This window comes from Lethenteron reissneri, chromosome 42 (assembly GCF_015708825.2).
Source record: "Lethenteron reissneri isolate LAM-NWPU_2019-01 chromosome 42, ASM1570882v1, whole genome shotgun sequence".
In the NCBI taxonomy this organism is placed as follows: Eukaryota; Metazoa; Chordata; class Hyperoartia; order Petromyzontiformes; family Petromyzontidae; genus Lethenteron; species Lethenteron reissneri.
Window position 1 is genome coordinate 3,709,746 of NC_083820.1, and position 25,358 is coordinate 3,735,103.

The 25,358-nt window shown below is 49.8% G+C and overlaps 1 protein-coding gene across 2 annotated transcripts; it reads right to left on the reverse strand.

Moving 5' to 3' along the window:
• Positions 1 to 4,021: 4,021 nt before the first annotated feature.
• LOC133352956 (T-box transcription factor T-like) lies at positions 4,022 to 21,678 on the reverse strand. Of its 2 annotated transcripts, none has more exons than XM_061568983.1 (8): positions 21,133 to 21,678; positions 14,578 to 14,842; positions 13,908 to 14,042; positions 12,659 to 12,720; positions 11,394 to 11,458; positions 9,271 to 9,438; positions 8,528 to 8,648; positions 4,022 to 7,571 (listed from the first exon to the last, which is right to left on the reverse strand). In XM_061568983.1, the coding sequence occupies exons 1-8, from the start codon at positions 21,351 to 21,353 to the stop codon at positions 7,169 to 7,171; spliced, it is 1,440 nt and encodes a 479-aa protein (XP_061424967.1). In that variant the 5' UTR covers positions 21,354 to 21,678; the 3' UTR covers positions 4,022 to 7,168. The 2 variants fall into 2 exon arrangements, with proteins under 2 accessions (XP_061424967.1, XP_061424966.1); XM_061568982.1 differs by having other exon boundaries at positions 11,394 to 11,476.
• Between the last annotated feature and the right edge of the window lie 3,680 nt (positions 21,679 to 25,358).

Below are 25,358 nucleotides of genomic sequence, written 5' to 3' on the forward strand. Positions count from 1 at the left end.
GAACATAAGTTCCGTTTATGCTTACGCTATTTAACACTGGGCATTTCACACATCTGAATACGTATGCTCATTTGGGGTACACAAGCATTGGACAGCAAAAACAATTCTAAGCCTGTAAATGTTGACATTTCATGAGCGCCGAATCGGAAAATGTACATCAGATCTTAAATGCACTCCTTCAAAAAAATTACCAAATTGTTGATTTTGGGCACCAAAAATTGGATGAGTTCATTTTTACCCTCAACCCCCCTTCCCCGAGGGCTGGCCGCGAGTTGGTCTCTCCCACTAAGCCACGTGGCTCTCTGTGGGGCAGTGGTCGCGAGCAATCAGAATATTGGTTTAGACTGGAGTAATCCGATGAGCTGCAAAGCTCTTTTTTCACAGGTGTCCAGGAAGGGCACGGGGCCAGGACGCTGCAACGACAAACAGTAAAAAAAACGATACGAGTGAAAAGTATATGGAAGGTAGATTTGAAGCTTTCGTGACTGCAAGGATTCATACTCTTAGGTTGTTTCGGTGAAGTCACGTAGGTAAAAAATAAAAATGTAATTAAAATTAATAAAAGTAAAATAAAAATCACGACGTTTCGGAGGCGTGCTGTGACGGTTCCACCTGAAGACGGAAGCTTGTGTTGCCTCAGAAACGTCGTGATTTTTATTTTACTTTTATTAATTTTAATTTAATTTGTATTTTTTACCTACGTGACTTTACCGAAAAAACCTAAGAGTATATATGGAAGGTAAAAAAAATCACTTAAAAATATCTACAAATAAAACTAAACAATTTTTTTTATCTTACCAGGTAAGGCCCACTGAGCTGTCAGATAATTTTTCAGAAGCGACCTGCTCACAAATGATAGCTCAGCAAAGTGGCTTATCAGGTGGAAATTTAGAGCAGCAAAATAACAAGCGCCGGTCCCAGCAAATATTCTGCGTAGGCCTTCGCTTTCCTGCGACCCGGCCAAGAATCGAATTGATGATTTTGGGGCACAAAAAAACGATTTGGCGGGAAGTATATACATATATTGTTTTAACCAGGGGTCTACGATCGTTCGTATCTGAAGGTGCTGAATGTAAATGTAACATCGACGTTTTAGTAACTCTATTTGGGCTATGTTTTCCAGGGGAGTGACGTTATAATTCAGCCTTACAGTTCATAGAACTTCACAACACAACGACGCATATCCAACCTTTTCACTTATCTGTCCAAATACCTCGTGACGTCACTTATCTGCACGTATCTCTGTACATCATGACGTCACTTACCTGCCTATATGTCAAGTATACATCATGACGTCACTTATCTGCCTAGATCTCAGTATACATCATGACGTTACTTACCTGCCTATATGTCAAGTATACATTCTGACGTCACTTACCTGCCCAGACCTCAGCGCACATCATGACGTCCCTTACCTGCCCATGTCTCTGTACATCATGACGTCACTTACCTGCCTATATGTCAAATATACATCATGACGGCACTTACCTGCCCATATCCCAGTGTACATCATGACATCATCAGGAGAGTTTAGGATGTAGACGCTGAGGTTTGAAGTTTTAAGCGCTGAGTTTTTGTTCAAATTTATTTTAGACAACCCGTTGATTAATTTGGCCAATTTTATCTCCGGTAAGTCTCTAATAGCAACACAACTTTTCACGAAAGTTTCGTTAAGATTGGATCATATTTACTGGAGTTATCGTGGCCCTACGTTACTGACGGATTGACACAGCTCATGTTTTCAAAATGAATTGGAAAGTGCAAGAAATATTTTCCATGCCTTCCAGTGGTGCTCATTTGCACGTAGGCACCTTGAGCATAGAGTACTTTTTATTCCTTTATTAACAACAAATGGATAGACCCTCTACAAACCAATTAGTGAAAACAATTCCCGAGTTGAGACGAAATTCTGGTTACTCTGCCTGGGCTTCTCAACAACGCGATTGGCAGAGATAAGGAACACAAATTAAATTACAGTAAGCACGTCTTCGCTGCCTCCGTCTCAAAAGAGCTGACTTTTATTGCATAAGTGAAAGGACGGACAGTGAACAGACTAATAACACTATGTAACACAATTTTTGTTCCTGGGTATTAAGTGTTATTTTTTAATTGCGTATGCCTAAAACAATATAGACAATGGCTATTATTCTCCACACACTTTGCTTTTGTGACCAGGACTTTATGTGAACGAATGACACAAATCCACACGTCTCATTGAAAATAGGTCCATTTCTAAATATCACTGTCCTGGTCACAATACGAAAGTTTGTGTGGAATAATAGCCATTTTCTATACTTTTGAGGCATGAGCAATTAGGAAATAACACTTGCTACCTAGGAACACATTTTTTTTGTTACACAGTGTAATATAGACGGTGTAGTCGCCACCGATCGGGCATTGTGGGGGGGGGGGGGGGTGGGGGGGGAATATGTAACCCCGTGCCACCAGAACACGTCCCCTGCTCAAACGGGCATTGATTGATTGATGCGGTGCTCAAGCTCCATTGGTGGCCCTGAAACAGCGGTGGAAATTCCACATTCACATGACAGGGGCCCATGTGATCTATAGAACAAGCACGACTTTCCATAAAGTGGTACCGTATTTTATGGACCCCCTCCCGGGAGAGGATGGGCTGAGTCAGCCCCCCCATCCCCCCCCTAAATATATTTTGAATTTGTCCGTGTCATTTGACGCGTCAGCCGACCACGTGCTCTGCTGCAGCAACCTCGGCCATGAGCACTCCGCGCGAAGATCCTGGCAGCCAGCATGAGTTCGAGTCGTGGTCGTGCGCACAACGCCTGTGACAATTGCTGCCTTAAACAGGCTTGGGTCACCCTCTAGGTGGACTCAGCCATAAAAAATAAGTCGTGTGCAAACCGTCAGCGATGGGAAAACAAAAATGGCTCGTGACTTTTTTTAGTTCTGATCGCACTCCCACGTGGAGGCTGCACCAGTGCTAAGAGGTGCTCACTAACACGACTTGCCACGCAGTCTTATACTGCTGAATCGGGGCACGTTGCGTGTGTGTGTGTGTGTGGTATGCACTGTGTGTATGTTCCAGGGACAGTCAGTCATATTGTGTGAATGTGCACACGGTAATATTGAGTGTGTGGTCGTGGAAAGAGGAGCTGGTTGGCAACACTTGCCCTGACAGTATATCCAGCACCTCCAATCGGCACGCTTGGCTACGTACGGTGCAAAAGAGGTTTAGCATACATACAGAGCCAGAGGCTATGTGTCTGTGTGTAACCTACGCAAGCCAGCAGCTGGTCAACAGTGGCGTGGTGTGGTCATGCATCAGCATGCCGGACCACGAGAATCTCCCCAGTACATGAAGGTTAAAACCTCGGTGGGAGGTCGAGAGTAGATTGCCACTGATGCTATCCTGTGGTCGGGAATTGAACCCAGGTCACTGGCATCATGAGTGGACAATATCACACGAGAGTCTCTGTGCTCGGGTGGGTGCGTCAATGAACGGAAATAAAACTAAAACTCCACGTGCGACAAGGCGGGTGGCGCCACCCTCCAGTTTAATAGCGACGCGTCGCTCGCTCCCGTGCGCTGGGACATTCTCAGCACCCCCCCCCTCACCCAAGGGCATCGTCATTAAATGCGGGCCCTGTGACACGCACGGTTATAGCGGCGGCGGCGGCGAGGGGCATGTGCCCTACACACAGACGACAATAAATATACACGCGGCGCAAATCTGTGTATGTACACGGGGCCGGCACGGCGAAGCCGTCACGCGACGCGAATGAACGTCAACGGCGACAACAACAACAACAAAATGCCGCAGTCGGTTCGCCGCGTTTCACTTTGCAAGGGAAAGGGGGCAAAGTGTTAATGAACTCCTGCACGTGGCTGAGCGAATAAAGAGGCCAATGGGCGGGCGGGCGGGATCGTGGCCACCGCCGCCACCAAACAACAACGCGCGGCGTCGTCTCTCCATGCTCACGCGAGTACGGCGAGAGGAGGGAGTGGAGTCGGGGTGGAGGAGTCGGGGTGGAGGAGTCGGGGTGGAGGAGTCGGGGTGGAGGAGTCGGGGTAGGTGGGTGTCGCTCATCGTCCCCGGAGACCCGTAGCGAGCGGTGGAAATTCCACTCGCAATTTTTTTTTTAAAGGGCGGCCTGGCCCAGCTTTGTGTCCGTCCAGGATGAGCGCAGTCGTCGTGGTCGCGACGGACAGCGCCTGGACTCGTCGACATCGCCCGCGGCGGGGAGGAGAGGGACCCCCCCCCCCCCGGTGGCGACTTGAACGTCAACCGCTACGATGGGCTGCCCGGCGCCGTGCGCGGCGGGGTAGATGATAAACTTTCGTCCGACGTTCGGGGAAAATTATATCGCATCCATAGAACCCACACGCAGTCTGGTCGTTTGTTCACTCGGTGAAATTGAAGCGTTGCACGCTGTGCAAGAGCGCCCGTGTGGACCGTCAGAGATTTGTCTGAGCAGCAGCAGCAGGAGGAGGAGGAGGCAGAACGGGCGGTGGCAGTGAATTCGCAGACAACTTTCGGGAATTGTTGTGACGCTGTCGTGACCTTATGGGAAATTAATCGACATCGCGGTAGGTGAAAGGCGTGCGGCACTGGATGTATGTTTATGCTAACCACAGGTACCGAAACTCGGCATGGCGCGACTGCCAACACTTTCCGCACGGCTCCCCAACAAAGTCACGGTGGCCAGAGCCACCGGAGTGGCCACCGTGACTTCCCGCTGCACGAGGCAGCCGAATAAAAGGCTGAATTCACGGACGGACGGACGGACGACAACATATTAATGGACAAACGGCACAGCGTTCACTCCGAATCGCTGAACCTGGCAGAGCGGTGAGCGCCGCGTCTCTGTTCGCACAGCGACCACTGACAACTTTCCACAACGGAGATCTCATTTCATCCACCCAGACAGATACATGTGCAGAAAATCAATTTCCCCACAACTTGCAGTCGAGCTCCACTCGTTGCGTCAATTTTTTGTTCCGACGAAATTACTACTTCTTGCCAAGATACATTTCCTCGCCTGCGATCGTTTAGACCATTTGGATATTTATAACATCATTTGCTGGCCATAGAAAATTATCAACTTAAAAAAATTAACCTGTTATATATGGTCAAACATTTCATTAACTCACCCCCAATGTGATGGCTGGAACTGCTTCTCTTTGGCGAGGCGTGTGATGTTAGCTGGTATTGATGATGTTGCTACGCGCAACTGCTTTTCCAGGTTTGCTCCTAGATTCATTGAATTTCGAGTGCCGCCTGCGGTTGCCTTGGCAGGGCCAGACCAAATTATTTCGTGGGTCTTACACGGCCCGCGGGCCGGACGTTCCCCACCCATGCTTTAGACGAAAGAGCTTCGATTACAACCGTCGCAATTGACGCTTTTGCGATGTGTCTCACGCCGGCGTTGATTTCAGTTTTCAAGGCGCAAACGCAGTGAGCCGTGGCTACGCGGCCCCCATCCCGCGACCCATTCGCAGAGCGGCTGCCGCTTGACTCTGTGCGATGGGAGGAGAGGCAACAAAACAATCCACATGCTTCTACTCTTTGGGTCTTTCGGTAAAGCCACGTAGGTAGAACAATAATAGATCACGACGTCCGTCACCGTCATTGGGCTTGTGTTTGCGTCCGAAACGTCGTGATCTAATATTTTTCTACCTACGTGACTTTAGCGAAAGACCCAAAGACTATGGATTCCTGCAGTCACGAAAGCTTCAAATCAAAAGCCACTTTTTGTACCATTGCCAGCTCTCCTTTGAGAAAAAATGAATCAGACGCCCGTTACAATCCTGCTCCATCCAAAACAGTGTCGGGGTTTGTTTCAGGTCGAGGAGTTGTGGCGAGCCTGACGGGCAGCACTACGTCCGCAGCGACCTCCCCGGCTACCGTCTGGAACGTTCTTCCTTCCGATATTAGGAAGCCGCTGGGAGCTACGCGCACTCCTTTAATCATCGTCCAGATTGACAAAATCATTGCTTCAGAACTGCTTTCTGCGTTTAGTTTGTTGTCCTTCCCCCGCACCTCCGATTAGCACGGTTGGCTACGTACGGCACAAAAGAACGTCAACATGCGTACGTGCGTACACACACCGCCGTGAGTGCTCAACGGTAAACGCATCTGGCCTGGGCCTCCCACAAGGTTGGCTCGGCCTAAAATGGGTACCCAGTGCGGTGCGATGTGGTGAATGACACAAGCAGTGCTGAGTCCGGCACGCTCTCGTCTGCCTTGCCGCTCCTCACAACTACTCGCTGACTGTCCATGCCTGTGCTGTACGTTCGTACGTCAATGTACACATCTGTGTGCTTGCGACTGTGCTTGCATTCATATTCGTACGCGTGCGCGTGTGTATGTATGAGTTTGTGCATACGGCTGTGGGGGAGCGGTAGCGTATTGGTTAGCGCTCCGCTACGAACCCGGCGACCCGAGTTCGATTCCAACTCACGACCAACACCGGTGACGATTATCTAAAACTGTTCTGAGCTTCCCCAAGGCAGATTCAGCCTCAAATGAGTACTTGGAGCGATATGTAAATATCGGCACTCGGGGAGACAAAGGGGGCGTGGTGCTGGCCACCCGCCTCCTCGTGTGCCGTGCCGGCCTTCATCGGTGCCACTCGCTAACACCACTTGCCCCAACGGTCCGTCAAAAGCGATAACAGGAAATCTTTGTCTTTTGCATAACACTGCAAGCACATGTGCATTTTGCCGAGATATATATATATGCGTTCTCGTGTAAACCCAACAACATTTGCGAATGCTTTTAAAATTCCATTAAAATGTCTCCTTTCTTTGAATCGTTTCTCCCAGAAACGCATCGGGAACTCGCCGTGGGTGCCGAGTCGCCAGTGCATCGCCTCGCGCGAGACGAGGGAGCGCGTCCCTTGGGTGGAGGGGGGTGGTGGCTGGGGATGATGCCACGGGAACGCTTCCTCCACTTGCTCTCCTGTGTCCTGTAAGCGGGCCCTCCCGTCGGACGCCCCGGACCGTTCGGTGCACGTGGGCCTGATGCAAACCGTCGTCATCGATTTCATCGCCCAAATCTCGGTGAAACAACCGCTGCTGGTTTGAACGACGGCGGCTCGTCGCGCAGTCGTTCAAAACCGAAGGCCGGCCCCCAAGTTCACGGGCATCGCGGCTCAAGTTCCTCCGGGTCGGTGGCGCCGGCGAGCGTGGACTACTGCAGCGTCGCCGGAGACAGCGAAGCCCAGGCGGGCGACATGAGCCTTTGGTGGGCCTGAGCGTCGTAGTGCGAGTCGGGGAGCCCCACGGCGATGGTGGACGACACGGGGATGATGGAGGAGGAGGAGGAGGCGGACGACGAGGACGACGACGAGGAGAGGGGGTGGCCGGTTCCCGCCAGCTCGGAGCTGTGGTGGTGGTGGTGGTGGCCGCCGACGCTGTCGTAGGGCGACACGGCAGGGGGGCCCCCGCCGTGACTCTGCCCGTACGGGGAGGAGGAGGAGGCGCCGCCGCCACCGCCGCGGAAGAACGGCACGGGGAGGCCTGCGGTGGGGCCGGACTGCTGCTGCGCCGGGGAGAGGCTGTTGTTGCTCACGGACCACAGGCTGGGGTACTGGCTGCACGGGGGTGGGCGCACGCACACGGCCAGGGAGAGGGGGGAGAGACGCAAGGTGTCAGCGCACTGAGATCATCATCAGCAGCAGCAGCAGTCGTGATGAATCCGATACTGGACGAAGTCGTGGCCATTCACCACGGTCGAGTGTGATGGCAGTCATCTGTCCGCTACCTTTGAAGTGCCCCGGTTTGGGTGGGGGGGGATGCGTTTCTGAGAGGCGGGACGACCGAATACCGAAACGACTGAGAATCGAATCGGTTTGCGGGGCAGGTGCTGGCGGCCAAGGCTGAGAGAGGCACCAGGTCACGAGGAATAAGTATAACCCGTAAAAACAAAGTTTTTCACTCTAAATCCTTTATATGCGTGGCGGCTAGAGTCCTCTCGTCCTCTGGCTTGAGATGGCTGCCACCTATGGGTCAGATGATTGCATTGCACCATTAAGCAATTGGTAATTAAATATAATATTTTTGTCCTAAAAAGTGTAACATTTTGGGAATTTTTTTTCACGAACATTAATTGTCACGCACAACGAGTCTGTGTCGAAAATGTCAGCTCGATTGGATGACGGGAAGTGGGTTAAAAAACGACCGAAAGATTTGCACGGTCGTAAGCAAGCAAGCAAGCGAACTTAATATAAAGGATTTAAAAATGACAGACGACGACGTTGCTGCCTGCGATGCCAATCGGGTGGCGGTGTTCGTAAAGCGACGACGTCGAAGGGGGTGGGGGGGGGGACGTACATCGGGGCTATTGCCGTACAGAAAGTGAGTAATAGCTCAAGGTGCAGCCCTGCAATTCCCTGTTCGCGCCACTGCTGCAGAGAGGCAGCGCGTCGCGACGTCCTCCGTGGACGCTCGTTTGCGGCATTTGCCCCTACGACACGCCTAGGTTATACGGTGGGAGGGGGGGGGGGGCCTTTGCCTTTATCCTTGTTGTTGTTGTTGTTGCGAGTCTCACCTGGGCACCGGCGCCGAGGTGGTGGCCCCGCCGGGCCCCCCCACCTGCAGGCTGGACCAGCCCTCGTGCGCGGGGAACAGAGGGAGCCCCCCGCCGGAGGAGACGTCCACGTAGGCTGAGGCTGAGGAGGAGACGCGACGGGGGAAGACATTAGTGGGGGGGGGGGGGGGGGGTCAGCCGTCAGCGTCGTGGTCACGGCACGTTGCGTCCGTCGTCGGAGCGAAACGCGAAGGTCGTGGCGGTCACCGTCGGGATGAGCGTCGATATTTTGTGTCGACGTCGTCATTGCGGTCACCAACGTGATGGTCGTCATCATAGGTGTCGTCGTCGTCGTCGCTGCGAAGGTTGTCATGATCATGATTGCATTCATCTTCGTAACTGTCATCGCTATCATCGCTGTCATTCTCGTTCTCGTCACCATCATCGCGATCACATACGCGCACACGCACGCACGCACACACACTCACACACACGCGCACACACTCACACACACGCACGGGCACACGCACGGCACGCACGCGCACAAAAACACGCACACACACGCACAAGCGCACACGCGCGCACGCACGCACACACACGCACGGGCACACGCACGGCACGGCACACAGCACGCACACACACGCACGCACGGCACGCACGGCACACACACACACGCACGGGCACAGCACGCACACACACGCACGGCACACACACACGCACGGGCACACGCACGCACACACACGCACACACGCACGCGCACGTACTGGGCGAGGAGCTGCGGTAGGGGCTGGGGTAGGGCGCCGCGCGGTGCGAGCGGAGCGAGGAGAATCGCTCGCAGCCCGCGGTCGCGTGGTGAGCGGAGAGCGCGAGACCCCCGGGGAACTGCTGGTGGTGGGACGAGGTGGGCGCAGTCGGCAGGAACCAGCCGCCCACTGCTCACGGTGACACGGTGGGTGGGTGCCAATCCGTATGCGTGTGTATGAGTGTGCGTGTGTGTATGTGTGTACACGTGTGTGTGTGCGTGAGTGCGTGCGTGTGCGTGCGTGTGTGCGTGTGTATGTGTGTACACGTGTGTGCGTGCGTGAGTGTGAGTGTAGGAGTGTGTGTGTACACGTGTGTGCGTGTGTAGTATATGCGTGTATACGTGTGTGAGTTTGTGTTTATGTGTATTTACGTGTATGTTTAGATGTGTATGTAGATGTGTGTGTGTATTCACGTGTGTGTGCGTGAGTGTGAGTGTGCGTGTGTGTATGTGTGTACACGTGTGTGCGTGCGTGAGTGTGTGTATAAGTGTACGTGCGTGTATGTGTGTACACGTGTGTGTGTGCGTGAGTGTGTGTGTATGTGTGTACACGTGTGTGCGTGCGAGTGTGTACGTGTGTGAATGTGTAGTATATGCGTGTATACGTGTGTGAGTTTGTATTCGTGTGTATGTTTAGATGTGAATGTGTATGTAGATGTGTGTGTGTATTCACGTGTGTGAGTGTGTGCGTGTACGTGAGACGTTGTGGGTATGCGCAAACGTGTAAGTGTGTATTTGTGGGTTGCGTGTAAATATGTGTGTGTGTACGTATGTGAAGGAGAGAGAATGTAGAGCACACAAACGAGATGTAAGTCAACGCCAGTGAAATCGTTCGAGCTATGGTCGCATGTATCTTGGTCTACTCTGCTCCGGGGTGGTATAAACACACGCGGTGACAGTGGGTCGTGATGTTACTTTTCGCACACGTATACTATACAACGGAGCACTGTTAACTACCTCGCCTGGTATAGACATTGTACAGCAGGGCATGGGTTCCGATCCCGACCCTGGTGCCGGTGTACTCGGAGTACGCGTGTTCAAATGAAATCCATCCAGCACCACAGTATCCACACGCCACATTAGCGCGGTCGGCATGCATACAGAGACAAACATGGCACGGCTGTTATGAGCAACGGTGAGCAGTAGGGGGTCGAACATTTTTGGCCTGCGTTTATTTTCAAGGATAGAATATTTTTCTATTTCACCATCTCATTTGTATTGATTCTCAGTTCTGTTTTCTGTCCTGTTCGTTCAGTTTGGTTTGCTCCATTACCAAAAATTGGGCGTTCGCATCCTATATACGTATCGTTTTGCAGACATCAATACGCATGTGAATCATCACTACGCATGTGAATTGATGCATGTGTAATGACAGTAGAGTGAACCTACTGTGTGAGTGGACTAGTGGCCATGGGAGGTAATGACAGGGGAGTCAGCTTGCAGTACGAATGGACTAGTGGCCACGGGAGGTAATGACAGGGGAGTCAGCCTGCAGTACGAGTGGACTGGTGGCCACGGGAGGTAATGACAGGGGAGTCAGCCTGCAGTACGAGTGGACTGGTGGCTACGGGAATGATCGAGAATAGGAACGTGGCCAGGTGACGGAAGAGGATGGTGGAGTCTGCTGGTAGAGCGAGCGGTCTAGAACCAGCGAGAAGGTTCGGGAATGGGGGCGTGGCCTCGGACCGTATATCAGGGAGATGCGCAGGAGACTCGGGGCTGTTGCAGTGGGGGTCTCCGCCTGTTCGAGTGTGAGCACGTGGCAACTTAATAAAATAAACCATCTCAAGACAAGTGCGTCCAAGTCGTCGTTACACGTACCGTGGCGCATTGGCATCTTCGGATGAAATGCGCCTTGAAAATGTAAATTATCAGTATTATCAAGGACGGATGTTGTTTGTTATGAATCGTTGTTTTCGCGGCGTGTCACCACGCGCTTGCTTTCTACGTGGTAATCGGTGCCCTGGACGGTGTCCTCGCAACCGAGACGTTCCGTCTCACGGGACGCTTCCAGGTGAAATATAAAAAAAATGTGAAAGGAAAAACCACCAGTCGTGAGCCGCGGCGCGAGTGTGGGCTACGTACGGGACGCGTATCCGGACTGCTGAATATCCGCCACGTCTCCGACGCCGTCCTTCAGCGGGTCACTCCTGTAGGAACACGCCGCACTGCCAACGTTATAGGCGCATCCTCCAGGCACGGCGGCCTCAACATCGGAGCAGCAGAGAGAGGTATGAAGCAGTGGGGGATTACGGCACGGAGCGGGCAGGCGGTGCATCTACACCCCGTGCACATGAAGGGATATTGGACGAGGGGGGATGGGGGGCAGAATTCAATTGTATTCTATTACATTTTAATTTTATTATAGGGCGCCATGGTGGCGAGATGTTAACTACCTTGCCTGGTATACAGGCGGTCTTGGGTTCGAACACGACTCTCACGCCTGTTGTATATTTGGAGTTTGCGTGTCTCTCTTCCCGTGGTCGCGTGAATTTCCTACACATTTACAAACATGCATTGAGAGTATTTGGCTGCTAGAAATGGCCACGTGATGATGAGCCACTTCGTTGAGCTATCATTTGTGGCGAGGTCGCTTCTGGAAAAGAGCTGTGTAGCTCAGTGAACCTTACCTGGTAAAATAAAAAAAAATAGTTGTAGTAATAGTTTTTATTCAACGCGCCAGGGCCCATGCCAACCACGCTACGCCATGCCACAGGATCGGGTCGCGGGTCAACACAAACATTTTGCCACGGATTTTTTGCATAAATATAGACATCCTGCCAACAGCGATTTCCGTAATGGCACTTTGCCCGTTACCAGACAAATTTTGGCAGATGATTACGAGGTAACGTATGCAGCGCTATGCATATCCAGGCGGCCGTTTCCACTGTGGTTAGAACACCCAGTTCACCATCAGTAAGTCACGTGGGGATGAATGTTGTTGTGGAACAACAGTCGTTGTTCTGTGGACAAATTGGCACCTGCCATTGGAATGTGGAATTTCCACTGCTGGCTCTGGCCTAAAACATATTGTTACTTGGTTTATGAGTGTATATGTGTGATGCCGGTGATAGCAGTGATGACTTTTAAGTCTTATAAAGCAAGTTAGTGTCATCAATACATTTACTTATGCATTGTTAAGTATCGGGAACAATAGGGCAATGCAAATGTACATGTATGATAATGCAAACAAATGTTATGCATTTCACGATTATCAAAATATAAAAAATCACGAAAAATATATGGTGTTTATTGAATCGCTGGTGCCGCGGCTGATGATGCTGATGATGATGCTGATGATGAATATGGCGTATCACGTGTGTGAGTGTGTGCACGTTCTTTATTATCACCTTTCCTTCGCATCCAGAAACGCCTTGGCAAAAGGATTGTGTCGAATTTTCAGCGAAGTGATCTGTAAAGGACAAGAAACAAAATTCGATTTAAAAAACAATTAGTTCCCCTAGGGCTTTTCCTTGGTTCCATCGGTGGCAACACACAATCCCCTCTATTGTTTCCTCAATCTAAAATAGTTTTTACTGTTTCTGTACAGCATCGTCAAATGCGGTCACCAGTAGATGCTTTCTAAGTCCACGTTGTTGTTTGAATTCAGGCTTACTGATAGCCAAGCCTCATCATTCGCGGATTTTTCTTTCGCGAAATTCGCTTATTCGCAATGTTTTATCTGTACACCGGTTCAAGTGTCGCGCATTTGGCGACATCGCATCACGGGGAGGGCTACTGCACTTGCGCAGTACAGTAAGTGGATTGTGGCCCACGTGCTGCCATCCACAGAGCTGAAGCTTTCTACTCTTCAAGTGCCGTTGCCGTTCGTGCTATTTTTACCTAATTTCTGGTGTTTTTTTGTTAATTTCGACCGTGGGGTCGAAGCGCCGAGTGAACGGAGGCAGTGGGAGCCAGAGTAAAAGCCGTGAAAAAGTTTTGAGCTTCGCTACAAAAGAGTAGAGTTTACACCTAGACGTGCTCGTGGTGACAGTGTGTCTGCTGTTGGCTGCCATTACATGGTGAACGAGTCAACAGTCGGATTGATAAAGGACAACGAGAAGGCCGTGAGTGTGGTGGAAAGTGCACCAATAAAGAGACTTGAATACCCGCCGAGCTCCAGGTGCGATGCCATCGACGATAGCACCGCGGAACGGCACTGCAGCGCATGAACGCCCCACGTTCACGTGGTGTTCACGTGGTGTGCCACGTCAACGTGGTGTACCACATTCACGTGGTGTGCCAAGCACCGTACTCCTCGTCCCGTGTCCTTTGCCCTGTGTCTCCATGCCCTGTGTCTCAGCGCCCCGTGCCCCATGCCCCGTGTCTCCATGCCCTGTGTCCCTTGCCCTGTGTCACCATGCCCTGTGTCTCCATGCCCCGTGTCTCAGCGCCCCATGCTCCATGCCCCGTGTCACCATGCCCTGTGTCCCTTGCCCTGTGTCACCATGTCCTGTGTCACCATGCCCCGTGTCCCTTGCCTTGTGTCACCATGCCCCGTGTCCCTTGCCCTGTGTCACCATGCCCCGTGTCTCCATACCCCACACCCCGTGTCCTCGTGCCCCATTCCCCCGTGCCCCGTGTCCCCGTGCTGCCCACCTCCTCGTTCTGGTAGGCGGTGACGGCGATGAAGCGCGTCTCGGGGAACGCGTGGCTCGTGACGAGGCGCTGGGCGCCGCCGACGCGCACGATGTGGATGCGGGGCTGGTACTTGTGCAGCGAGTTGAGCATTATCTGAGCAGCAGCGACGACGACGACAATGAGATTCACATCAACGCGGGTGAAGCCATCGCCATGATCAGCTATGTCATTGTCACCCATATCATGACTACCATATTCGTCAATCATCAATTTATCCATGAACATTAACACGTGCATTTATATAACACCATCATGGCCACCAAAATCCTTACCATCATCATCATGACCAAAATAATCACCAAAACAAGCATCATCATCACGTAATCACCACCAGCATCATCACCACCACACCATCAATAACATGACCATCAGCACCAACGTGAAAAAAGATACTCTGATAATATATGCATGTTTTTTGTTTGCATTCTGACCACAAGTATTGCGGTTAATGCGGACATGATTCCTTGTAAAAGGTTTCAGTTTGGTGTTTTAACATCTTAACACAGCTGTTTTGTTTCCATAAAAAAGGGGAAAACCTATTCTCATATTTTGCTACTGGCAAAGGAGGTCCCACGATGCCCCTGGTCATCATGCCCGCCACAACAACAACACCACCACGAGCGCCCACCTGCCCGCTGCCGTTCATCTTGTTGGAGAGCTTGACCTTGCAGAAGGAGACGGGCGCGCGCATCCAGTGCGCCCCGAAGTTGGGCGAGTCCGGGTGGATGTAGACGCAGCTGGGCGGCTGCGGCTCAGGCTTGCCGCCCGCCACCCACTCGCCGTTCACGTACTTCCAGCGGTGGGCGTCGGCCGCGCAGAAGTCCAGCAGCAGGGAGTACATGGCGTTCGGGTCGAGGCCGGACACGGACGCCTTGATCACGGGGAACATTCGCCTGCGCGCAACGCAGCGATGGGAGAGTCACTCGCAGCCAGGGCTCGGAGACAGAGTGATTGCTCTGGCCAGATGAGAGCTCATAGGCAGAGTGGAGCATCTGACCAGATGAGAGCCCATACGCAGAGTGATTCATCTGACCAGATGAGAGCTCATAGATTGATTCATCTGGCCAGATGAGAGCTCATAGGTAGAGTGATTCATCTGACCAGATGAGAGCTCATAGACACGGTGAATCATCTAACCAAATGAAAGCATGTAAAAAAGTGTGACTCATGTAACTAGATGAGAGCTCACAGTCGTAGCAATTCATCGGCCCAGATGTACAACCTACTATTCTCACTCTTCCTGATTACATCTCACGCAAACGTCCAAGTTGCTTAAACTATTCCACTATGAGATTCTTAGAGTTATCCTCGTGCCTCTGCACTCAAATAACCATAAAACGTTCAGAGTTTTCCTAAACGCAGCGTTCCGGCACTAGTTAAAGCTGTGACTGTTACAACCAGGACGAGAGCTAAAACCGTGTCTTTTATAGACGTTGTAATCGTCTCATATATTAACAACGTCAACTTAACACGCTGCTGCACAGTATCCATTTACCCTCCAAGGGGGAGAGAGAGAGAGAGAACGACTTCAGAGGCACGAGGAGGAGCCAGAGGCAAGCGTGAAGGCAGCGAGGCGATTTCAACCCAAAGCTCTGTGGACCTCTATATACGAAGGTGATACATCGGCCGAAGCACTCAAAGAAACCCCACGCGTGCAAGGGGACAACACTCCATCCCAGGGGTCGGCAACCACAATAACAGGAAGAGACAATTTTGTTCGAATTCGATAACAACAAAAATCTATATTTCAAGAGCCACAATGCATTGCGAATACGAAACGGTGATCCTTACATTTTCAAGTTGAAAGTCTTTCAAGTTTAATTTATTAAGTATAGCCCTGTGCGCCATGTGGCTCTTGAGTCGGGTGCAACCGCAACAAACTAAATATGAACAAGATAAATCACTGTGACGAAATCCTTCAAAGAACCGCGTGTGGGGCTATGGACCCGCAGGTTACCAAACCCCTCTGCTCGATCCCATACAAATGGAACAAATGGGGTTCCTCATTCGCCGCACCGCCTTCTCCTGGCGAGCCAGGGTATGACAACATCGACCTGCACGGTGCTGGATAAGAGGCGCGCAAAGCCAGACCAGCTTCCCAGCTGCTGAACAGTGCCGGATTAGCCCCGTAGCACAAACACGGGCGCTGCACTTTAAAGGGCCCCGCGCTAAATGCTTTCACGCTATCAATTTCGGTTCAGTGATTCTGCACTTGCTCTGTTACTATAGTACAATACTGCCTTCAACTTTTATGAACGACTGAGTGTTTACCAAAGTGTATGGATCCCTGCAGTCACGAAAACTTCAAATCTAGTTTGGGTGTTAAAGGTTAGCGATTTGTCGTATTAGCTGGCTTATAGCAAATGAAAACGTACAATTACTTTATACTCTTAGGTTTTTTCGGTAAATTCACGTAGGTAAAAATAAATAATAAAAATAATAAAAATGAATAATAAAATAATAGAAACAAAGTGTTTCTTGCTGTGGTTTTCCCACCCGATGACGGACGCTTGTGTTGCGCCCGAAACGTCGTGATTTATTATTTTATTTCTATTATTATTTCTATTATTTTATTATTCATTTTTATTATTTTTATTATTTATTTTTACCTACGTGACTTTACCGAAAAAACCTAAGAGTATGAATCCTTGCAGTCACGAAAGCTTCAAATCTAGAATAGAATAAGTAAGTTTAAAATTAGTGTTTTACATTTTTTTCATTTAGGGCCCCTTTTTAACATGTGTTACAGGCCCCGCACTAGCTTAATCAGGCACTGCCACTGACAGCGACTGCTACGGTAAACAACAACAACGACAACAACGACAATAACAACAGAGCTGAAGCCGAACGGCATCGACGCGTCTCCATGTGCTCTGAGTAGCAAGCGGTGTTGTGATCTCCGTCTGCTGAGAGAGAGATTCCACACTCCCATGCCATGCGTCATACTCTCCCCAGGTGACTATTCACACAGTGACTCATCACCAGATGACACCCCAACCGCGCGGGCTATGTATATATATTTGTTTTTTAACACGCGGTGGTATTTCTGTCTCTTGCTGTAGAGACTTCGCGCAAATAACGCGGAGCCGTGCCCAGTGTTGCTTCAGCACGCGGTGGGGTGGGAGATAATGCCATTTAGCATTCTCGTGTGCGGTTGGTTCAGAGATGATTGTGAACGAAGCATTGCTGCAATATCTAATGCGTAGAGGCATTAGACCGTCCATGTGAGCAAGTGCTGTTAGCAAGCGCCTATTAATACCCACGCAAAGACAAAGGTTCCCCATATAGCCTCGACAGAGCATTGGGGCAAGTGCTGAGCACTGTGGCACACGAGGGGGTGGGTGGCCCACACCACGCCCGGCCGCCTTTGTCTCCCCCAGTGGCGATGTTTACACAGACAGCACCAGATACTCATTTGAGGCCGAGTCGAGCTAGGGGAGTCCCAGGACCGGTTCAGATAATCGTCACTGGCGCTGGTGGCCGTGAGCGGGAATCGAACTTGGTTCGACGGGTTTGTAGCGCAAACCACGACACTACCCACGTGTGTATACATTACTGTGTGCATATATACACACACAAACAAAGACAAAGATCCCCCATATAGCCTCGACAGAGCATTGGGGCAACTGCTGAAGACCTATGAAGGCCGGCACGACACACGAGGGGGTGGGTGGCCAGCACCACGCCCGGTCGCCTTTGTCTTCCCGCAGTGGCGATGTTTACACACACAGCAACATGTATTCATTTGAGGCTGAGTCGACCTAGGGGGGGGGGGCCCAGGACCAGTTCAAATAATCGGCACTGGTGTACTGTATACACGGGGGGAGGGAGGGGTAGATGTGACGCTGTGGGTCGCGCACTGCGCTGTGAAGCCGGCAACGTGAGTTCGATATCTGAACTGGACAGAGAATCCACACTGACCAGCGTGGTGAAGTATGATCACTGAATCCACACTGACCAGCGTGGTGAAGTATGGTCACTGAATCCACACTGACCAGCGTGGTGAAGTATGGTCACTGAATCCACACTGACCAACGTGGTGAAGTATGATCACTGAACCCACACTGACCAGCGTGGTGAAGTATGATAACTGAATCCACACTGACCAGCGTGGTGAAGTATAGTCACTGAATCCACCGTGACCAGCGTGGTGAAGTATGGTCACTGAATCCACACTGACCAGCGTGGTGAAGTATGGTCACTGAATCCACACTGACCAGCGTGGTGAAGTATGGTCACTGAATCCACATTGACCAGCGTGGTGAAGTGTGGTCACTGAATCCACATTGACCAGGGTGGTGAAGTATGGTCACTGAATCCACATTGACCAGCGTGGTGAAGTATGGTCACTGAATCCATATTGACCAGCGTGGTGAAGTATGGTTACTGAATCCACATTGACCAGGGTGGTGAAGTATGGTCACTGAATCCACATTGACCAGCGTGGTGAAGTATGGTCACTGAATCCACATTGACCAGCGTGGTGAAGTATGGTCACTGAATCCACATTGACCAGGGTGGTGAAGTATGGTCACTGAATCCACACTGACGTCATGTGCATGGCGGGCTCTGATGCCAGCAATGGGATTTTTTTTGTTACAATTTAGATCATTCACAATACTGTAGGCACACATACGTGATGTGGGTAGGCATATATAAATGCACACACACACACGTTACTTATACTATATTCATCGGATTATAAGACGCACGAATTGTCCCAGTATTTGCATCAAAAGTTGGGGGTGCGTCTTATAATCCGGTAGCTAGAGTACTTCAATGGCATCGGGGGACAGGTCTGGGATGCGTCTTTCTTTCCGGAGGGACGTATAAATCGGAGATGTCGCTTGGATGTGATTAAGCAGATGAAAACCGAGCACATATATAAATGTGAAGTATATTAAATGCGAAAATAACGATTCCTCGTAATTCAGTGCGGACTGCAACGCTTAAGGATTATACACTTCAGCGGTGTCTGTTTTACAGTTTCGCGTAAATACGTGAGTTTTGAGAAATTAAGAGGCTTGCAAATGTGAATTTTCAATTTAGTATGATTTGAGGTATTGATACATCGGTATAGATTACACACGCTAGTATGTTCAGCCGTCTTGAATCGATCTAGGTCGTATCTGACCGTGGGTTGTGTTAATTGACGTACTTCAACACTCGGTTCAAGGAAGCCATCAATTAGACACGGATTCAATCATATTCTTAGGTTTTTTCGGTAAAGTCACGTAGGTAAAACATTAAAATTAATAAAAGTAAAATAAAATAAAAATCACGACGTTTCGGAGGCAACACAAGCTTCCGTCTTCAGGTGGAACCGTCACAGCCACGACAGCTGTATCAAGTAAATGTCGTGGCTGTGACGGTTCCACCTGAAGACGGAAGCTTGTGTTGCCTCCGAAACGTCGTGATTTTTATTTTATTTTACTTTTATTAATTTTAATGTTTTACCTACGTGACTTTACCGAAAAAACCTAAGAATATGAATCCTTGCAGTCACGAAAGTTTCAAATCTAGGATTCAATCATCTTTTCGCTTCCTGAATTGTTTTAAGTTATTTAATATGAATTCGCTCACGCACGACACTTCATAAAATAGTGCACTCTAATTTTATTCTGTGGGAGGCTATGAATAGGCCGCGTTATTGATTAGCTAATTTAAATGCGAAGTCTTTAAACGTGTCTGTTGTAATGTCATCACCGCGTTTGGTTTTTCAATTAAAATTGTCCGCGTTACACAGTACACAATTAAATCACAATTGTGCACAACTTTAAAGTACACACTTCACATGTATAAGTGGACATTATTATTGAGATGTTTTTTTTTGGGGGGGGGGGGGATTGAAACACGACTGTTGTGGTATTATCCTGAGCGTCTGTGAAAGAGCATCATCACCACACTCGGCACACCCCATCCAGTATACACATCTCGCTATGGTGGTGCCAAGAACTGTATGTTGTTGTTGTTTAGTTTGCTGCCCCCCGCACCTGCGATTAGCACGGTTGGCTACGTACGGTGCGAAAGAAGTTCAACATACGTACACGTACATACAACTCGTCACCAGTTAGCCAGAAAAATATTCGGTGATAAATGTAGCCCCGAACACAACCACTACAATTACTTTCTCTAGTTCTCTCTAACACTTCTATAGGTAGCAACGGTGTATGTATATATGTAATGTGTGAGATTACATCTCTATATATGTAATATGTGTGAGATTACATCTCTAGAGTCACGCAACACGTATGCAGGATAGCCACGCGTGTACTATACGAGATACGTTAATACATCTGAATTGTGTGTGTAGAATTTTTTTTCGCTGACACAAGTAAAAGCGCGCAATGATGTCAATGATCACAGAACAATGATAAGCTACACAATTCAACCGTTATGTCTGGTCCGGCCCCCTCCCGTTACCCAAGCTGGCCTGACCAGCGTGGGGAAGTATGGTCAAATAACCCCCACGGACGATAGGACTTATAGGAAGGTCCTCTTCATTCAGAAGTTAACTGACGAAGGGCCTGTGAATTGTTACTCTGATCATCGTCACAGTATGGTACAAATAAACATACATTGATGTAGGTGTACTCACCCGTAATGAGAGCTTTGCAGTTGTGGGAAGTGAGCTCTTAACTGGGACTATGATATACAAATAATTACTCAAATAACTCTATCATCGAAAATAATTACACATGGCCCTTTAAATGCATTTCTTACTCATACATCGCATTCGGTGTGCGTGTTGAAAACCCCTTACTGGTTCGCATAGCCCATACGATTTAGACTCCACACATTCATAGCCATATACACACTACTACAGGACTGAAAATTCATGGTCCATGCGTCAATCCACTGCTGGATGAGAATATCGGACTTCCGGACCGGTTGAGATAAGCGGCGAGTGATGGGGAACCTCACCGTTACAACCTAAAAGGTGCGTTAACCGCTGCACCACCGCTCACGGCCAACACCGGTGACGATTCATCTTGGTTCTTTCGGCAAAGTCACGTGACTTTACCGAAAGAACCAAGATGAATCCCTGCAGTCACGAAAGCTTTCAATCGAAATTTAACCGGTGACGATTATCTGAAATCGGTCGTGGGTGCTACTGCTGGTGATAGTATTGCTGCTGCTGCTAGTGCCCCCCCGTGCCCCCCTCGTGCCCCCCACGGCTCACCTGCCCGCCTTGGTGACGATCATCTCGTTGGTGAGTTCGCTGAACCTCTCCCAGAGCTCGCGCTCCTCGAGCGCCACGCGCAGCTCGCGCTCCGTGGGGTCGCCCTTCTCGCTGCCCGCGCGCGACTCGCGCTCCACGGCGCTCAGGAGGTGCTCGAGGCGCGGGGACGACGCCGCGGCCACCGCCGCCGCCTCGGCGCTCAGATCGCCGGCGGAGCTCATCGCTGACGATGCCGCCGCTGCCGTTGCTGATGATGATGATGCTGCTGCTGATGATGATGCCGCTGCTGCTGCTGATGATGATGCCGCTACTTATGATGCCGCTGCTGCTGCCGCAGATGATGATGATGATGATGCCGCTGCTGATGATGATGATGCCGCTGCTGCTGCTGATGATGCTGCTGCTGCTGATGATGATGCCGCTGCTGCTGCTGACGATGATGCCGCTGCTGTCGCTGACGATGCCGCCGCTGCCGCTGATGATGATGCCGCTGCTGCTGCTGATGATTATGATGCTGCTGCTGCCGCTGATGATGATGCCGCTGCTGCTGCTGATGATGATCCTCGTGCCCTGCTGCTGATGATGACGAGATTTGATTGAGTCAGAATCTATATTTAGACTGGAGGAATCCGATGAGCTATACAACTTTTTCACAGATTCACAGAAGTATTGCTGTTGTAAAGAAAAATTATTGTGTGTTGTGACATTCACGAACAGCAGTAACTGGTGATGTAGCCTCTATTCATTCATACCCGAAGGAACTTACAAATGAAATCAAGTATTGCGCTTGTTTAGCCAGGAAAAAACATCACCGAGTCCCATGACACTGTGTTTTTTTTAAGGAGGGTCCTGGCGAAAGGTGCGCGGATGATTTATTTTTTATTTTTTGCCAAAATGTGGATATTTGACGCCGGCACACAATGGCCTACTCTTGCGAATATCGTCACGGGATTTTTAACGTCCACTGTGAAGCAGACGGCATGTAGAAGTAATATTATTACTATGGTAATTACATCGCGCAGTATTAATCAGGGCGGCCCGTGGATTCGAACCGCGCGCCCGCTGGGTCATTTCATAGCAATAGAGTGGAGGGTTTCATAACATGGCACTATTACTGTCGACATAGGCGTAGCGTGCACTCCAGTTGTAGTGCCTTACGCCGATAATCCCAAACCAGCCTCGCAGCGTTCAGGAAAAAAAAAATCTAGTGATAAATTAAGCGCGGCTGTAGTCTCTCTGTGTGAATGTGTGTATTAGTGTATGCGTGCAGGGGAGCGGTGGTGCAGTGGTTAGCGCGTCGCGCTAAGAGAAACCCGGGGACAACAAGTTCGATTCCAGCTCACGGCCACTGACACCAGCGACGATTATCTTAATCAGTCCTGGGCCTCCCCTAGGTCGACTCAACCTCAAATGAGTATGTACCTGGTGCGGTGTGTAAATATCGCCGCTTGGGAGACAAAGGCGGCCAGGCGTGGTGCTGGCGAACCAAATCGTGTGCCGTGCCGGCTTTCATAGGTGCTCGCTAACAGCACTTGCCCCAATAGTCTGTCAAGGCTATACGGGGGAGTTGTTTCTTCATGTGTGCATGCACCATATGGTAAGACGATGTGTGCAGCCTACGTGTGCGTGTCAGCTATTAATAGTCGCCGGTATATATATATGTACTGTGGTTCGTGTGTCATCAGCGATGCAGGCTTATGTAATGTGTCTATATAATAGGCCTACGTGTATATTGTATTTATATACGAACAATTAATTTAGCCAATGTCGATATGTCAACTATGTAGCCGATTTATGTAGCATTTTCATAGACTATGCAGCCAATATGCATATGTACATTACATACGTGGAGTATTTACGTGGAACGATTGCGTGTATAGTTTCGTATGTTACGTATGTATAATATCGACTTTGTATTCAGCCACGATACGGATGTCCGCTCCCTACGCTACGTGGCCTATGAATTCACGTCTAGGTATGCACGTGTATATATACAATGTATTCATAGGTACAGCATATGTCTATGTATATCTTGTATGTATATGTCTATCCGTATATATAGGCAATGTATGTATAGGTAAAAATGTACGTCGGCAATACATCGGTGTATACAATATATTTAGAATTCTATTTGTATGCGTATACAATGCATGTATGTGTGTAGACAATGTATTTATAGGTGCATGTGTCTGTATACACACAATGTTTGTGTAAAGGTGCACAGTGTGTGGTACATGCGTGTCGGTGATGCAGGTACATGTGTACGCGTGGACTGTGCACGAGACCTGTGTGTTATGTTCGCATGTGTGTGTGTGATACACGTGTGTGTGTGATGCACGTGTGTGTGTGTGATGTGTGTGTGTGTGTGATACACGTGTGTGTGTGTGTGATACACGTGTGTGTGTGTGATACACGTGTGTGTGTGTGATGTGTGTGTGTGTGATGCACGTGTGTGTGTGTGATGCACGTGTGTGTGTGTGATACACGTGTGTGTGTGATGCACGTGTGTGTGTGTGATGTGTGTGTGTGTGATTACACGTGTGTGTGTGTGTGTGTGATACACGTGTGTGTGTGTGATACACGTGTGTGTGTGTGTGATACACGTGTGTGTGATGCACGTGTGTGTGTGATGCACGTGTGTGTGTGATGCACGTGTGTGTGTGATGCGCGTGTGTGTGTGATACACGTCTGTGTGTGTGATACACGTGTGTGTGTGTGTGTGATACACGTGTGTGTGTGTGATACACGTGTGTGTGTGATACACGTGTGTGTGATACACGTGCGTGTGTGTGTGATACACGTGTGTGTGTGTGTGTGATACACGTCTGTGTGTGTGATACACGTGTGTGTGTGTGTGATACACGTGTGTGTGTGATGCACGTGCGTGTGTGTGATACACGTGTGTGTGTGTGTGATGCACGTGTGGTTGTTCTACGCGGTGGTGCATCGATGTACCTGTGTTAATATCTCCTCTTGCCAACCTCGCGCGCGACCGGAGGAACGAACGGGCAGCGGGTTGAGTTCACGAGCGCGATTCACTCTGAGCGAGTGGCAGAGTCGGGGTAGGGGAGGGGGAAGTGGCTGAGAGGAGCGGGACAAGCCCAGACGAGGAGGAGGAGGGAAGAGGAGGAGGAGGGTGGTGGTGGTAGTGGTGCTGCTGCTGCTGATGTCTCCAGCGCCGGTCCTTTATCTAAGGGGTCAATGGGCACCGCCGTCTCCGCCCATGGTAAAGACGCTCATTGGTTAGGAGATGCAGCAGGCAATGCCCGCGTGTGGTGGAGAAGGAGGTGGCGGTGGGGGGTCCATTCTCTTTATTCCTCTGGGGGGAGGGGGGAGGATCACAATGGGTCCGTTGCTTTTGTTCAGACTTCTCTTACCTTTACAGAGTTTTATCACAGTTACGTGTATTTTACAAAACCCGTAGCGGTTCCGCGCGAGTGGAGATGTCGCAGATTTCGCGTGTCTTCGAAACTAAATGCGTGAATTCAGCTCGTTTGTTTGGAGATGCCGTTTGTTTGGCGATGCCGTGTCGTGAGCTATGAAGAAGGGCCTCTGCCCGAAACGTCGCCTATCATGTTTTTCATTTTAAGCGCCGTACTATTTACTGACAAACATGTTGCGTTTTTTTTTATGACCCTGTTTTATTTTACCCGGACGTTATGAACGTGTACACGTGTAGGTTTAGATGCATATTGTACCGTGCATTTGTATTTATAAAAAAAAACATAGTTCAAACTACGTATTTGTTTCCACTCCGGTTCCTGTGAATGAGTGAGCGAAATCTAATGAGTGAGATATACACTAATCCTCGAACAAACTATGGTTCTGTAATGCAGCTACGTCGTTAGCAGTGGTTGCACACACAGCACACACGGATCATCTAAACACTACGACGACTGTGGACACCCAGAAGAGAAGCAACGGGTCTCAATGCCCTCCCTGTTCACGAATGCGAAGGGAGGTATCGTCGCAACGATCCATCCACTCCGCTGCTCCTGACTGGCAATGAATGACCAGCGCGGGGAAGTATGATTTAGCAATGCCCAATGAACAGCGCGGCCTGAAGGCACGGCCTTCACCTGCTGCACTGGGCTGACACAGAGCAGAAGTGATGTATTTACGCATAGACAATCACAACACTGATGTGTAATATATACTGTATTATGTACTGTCTACGTGAGCACGTAATACGCACGTGTATGTGTATTGCTGTTGCTAAACTTACG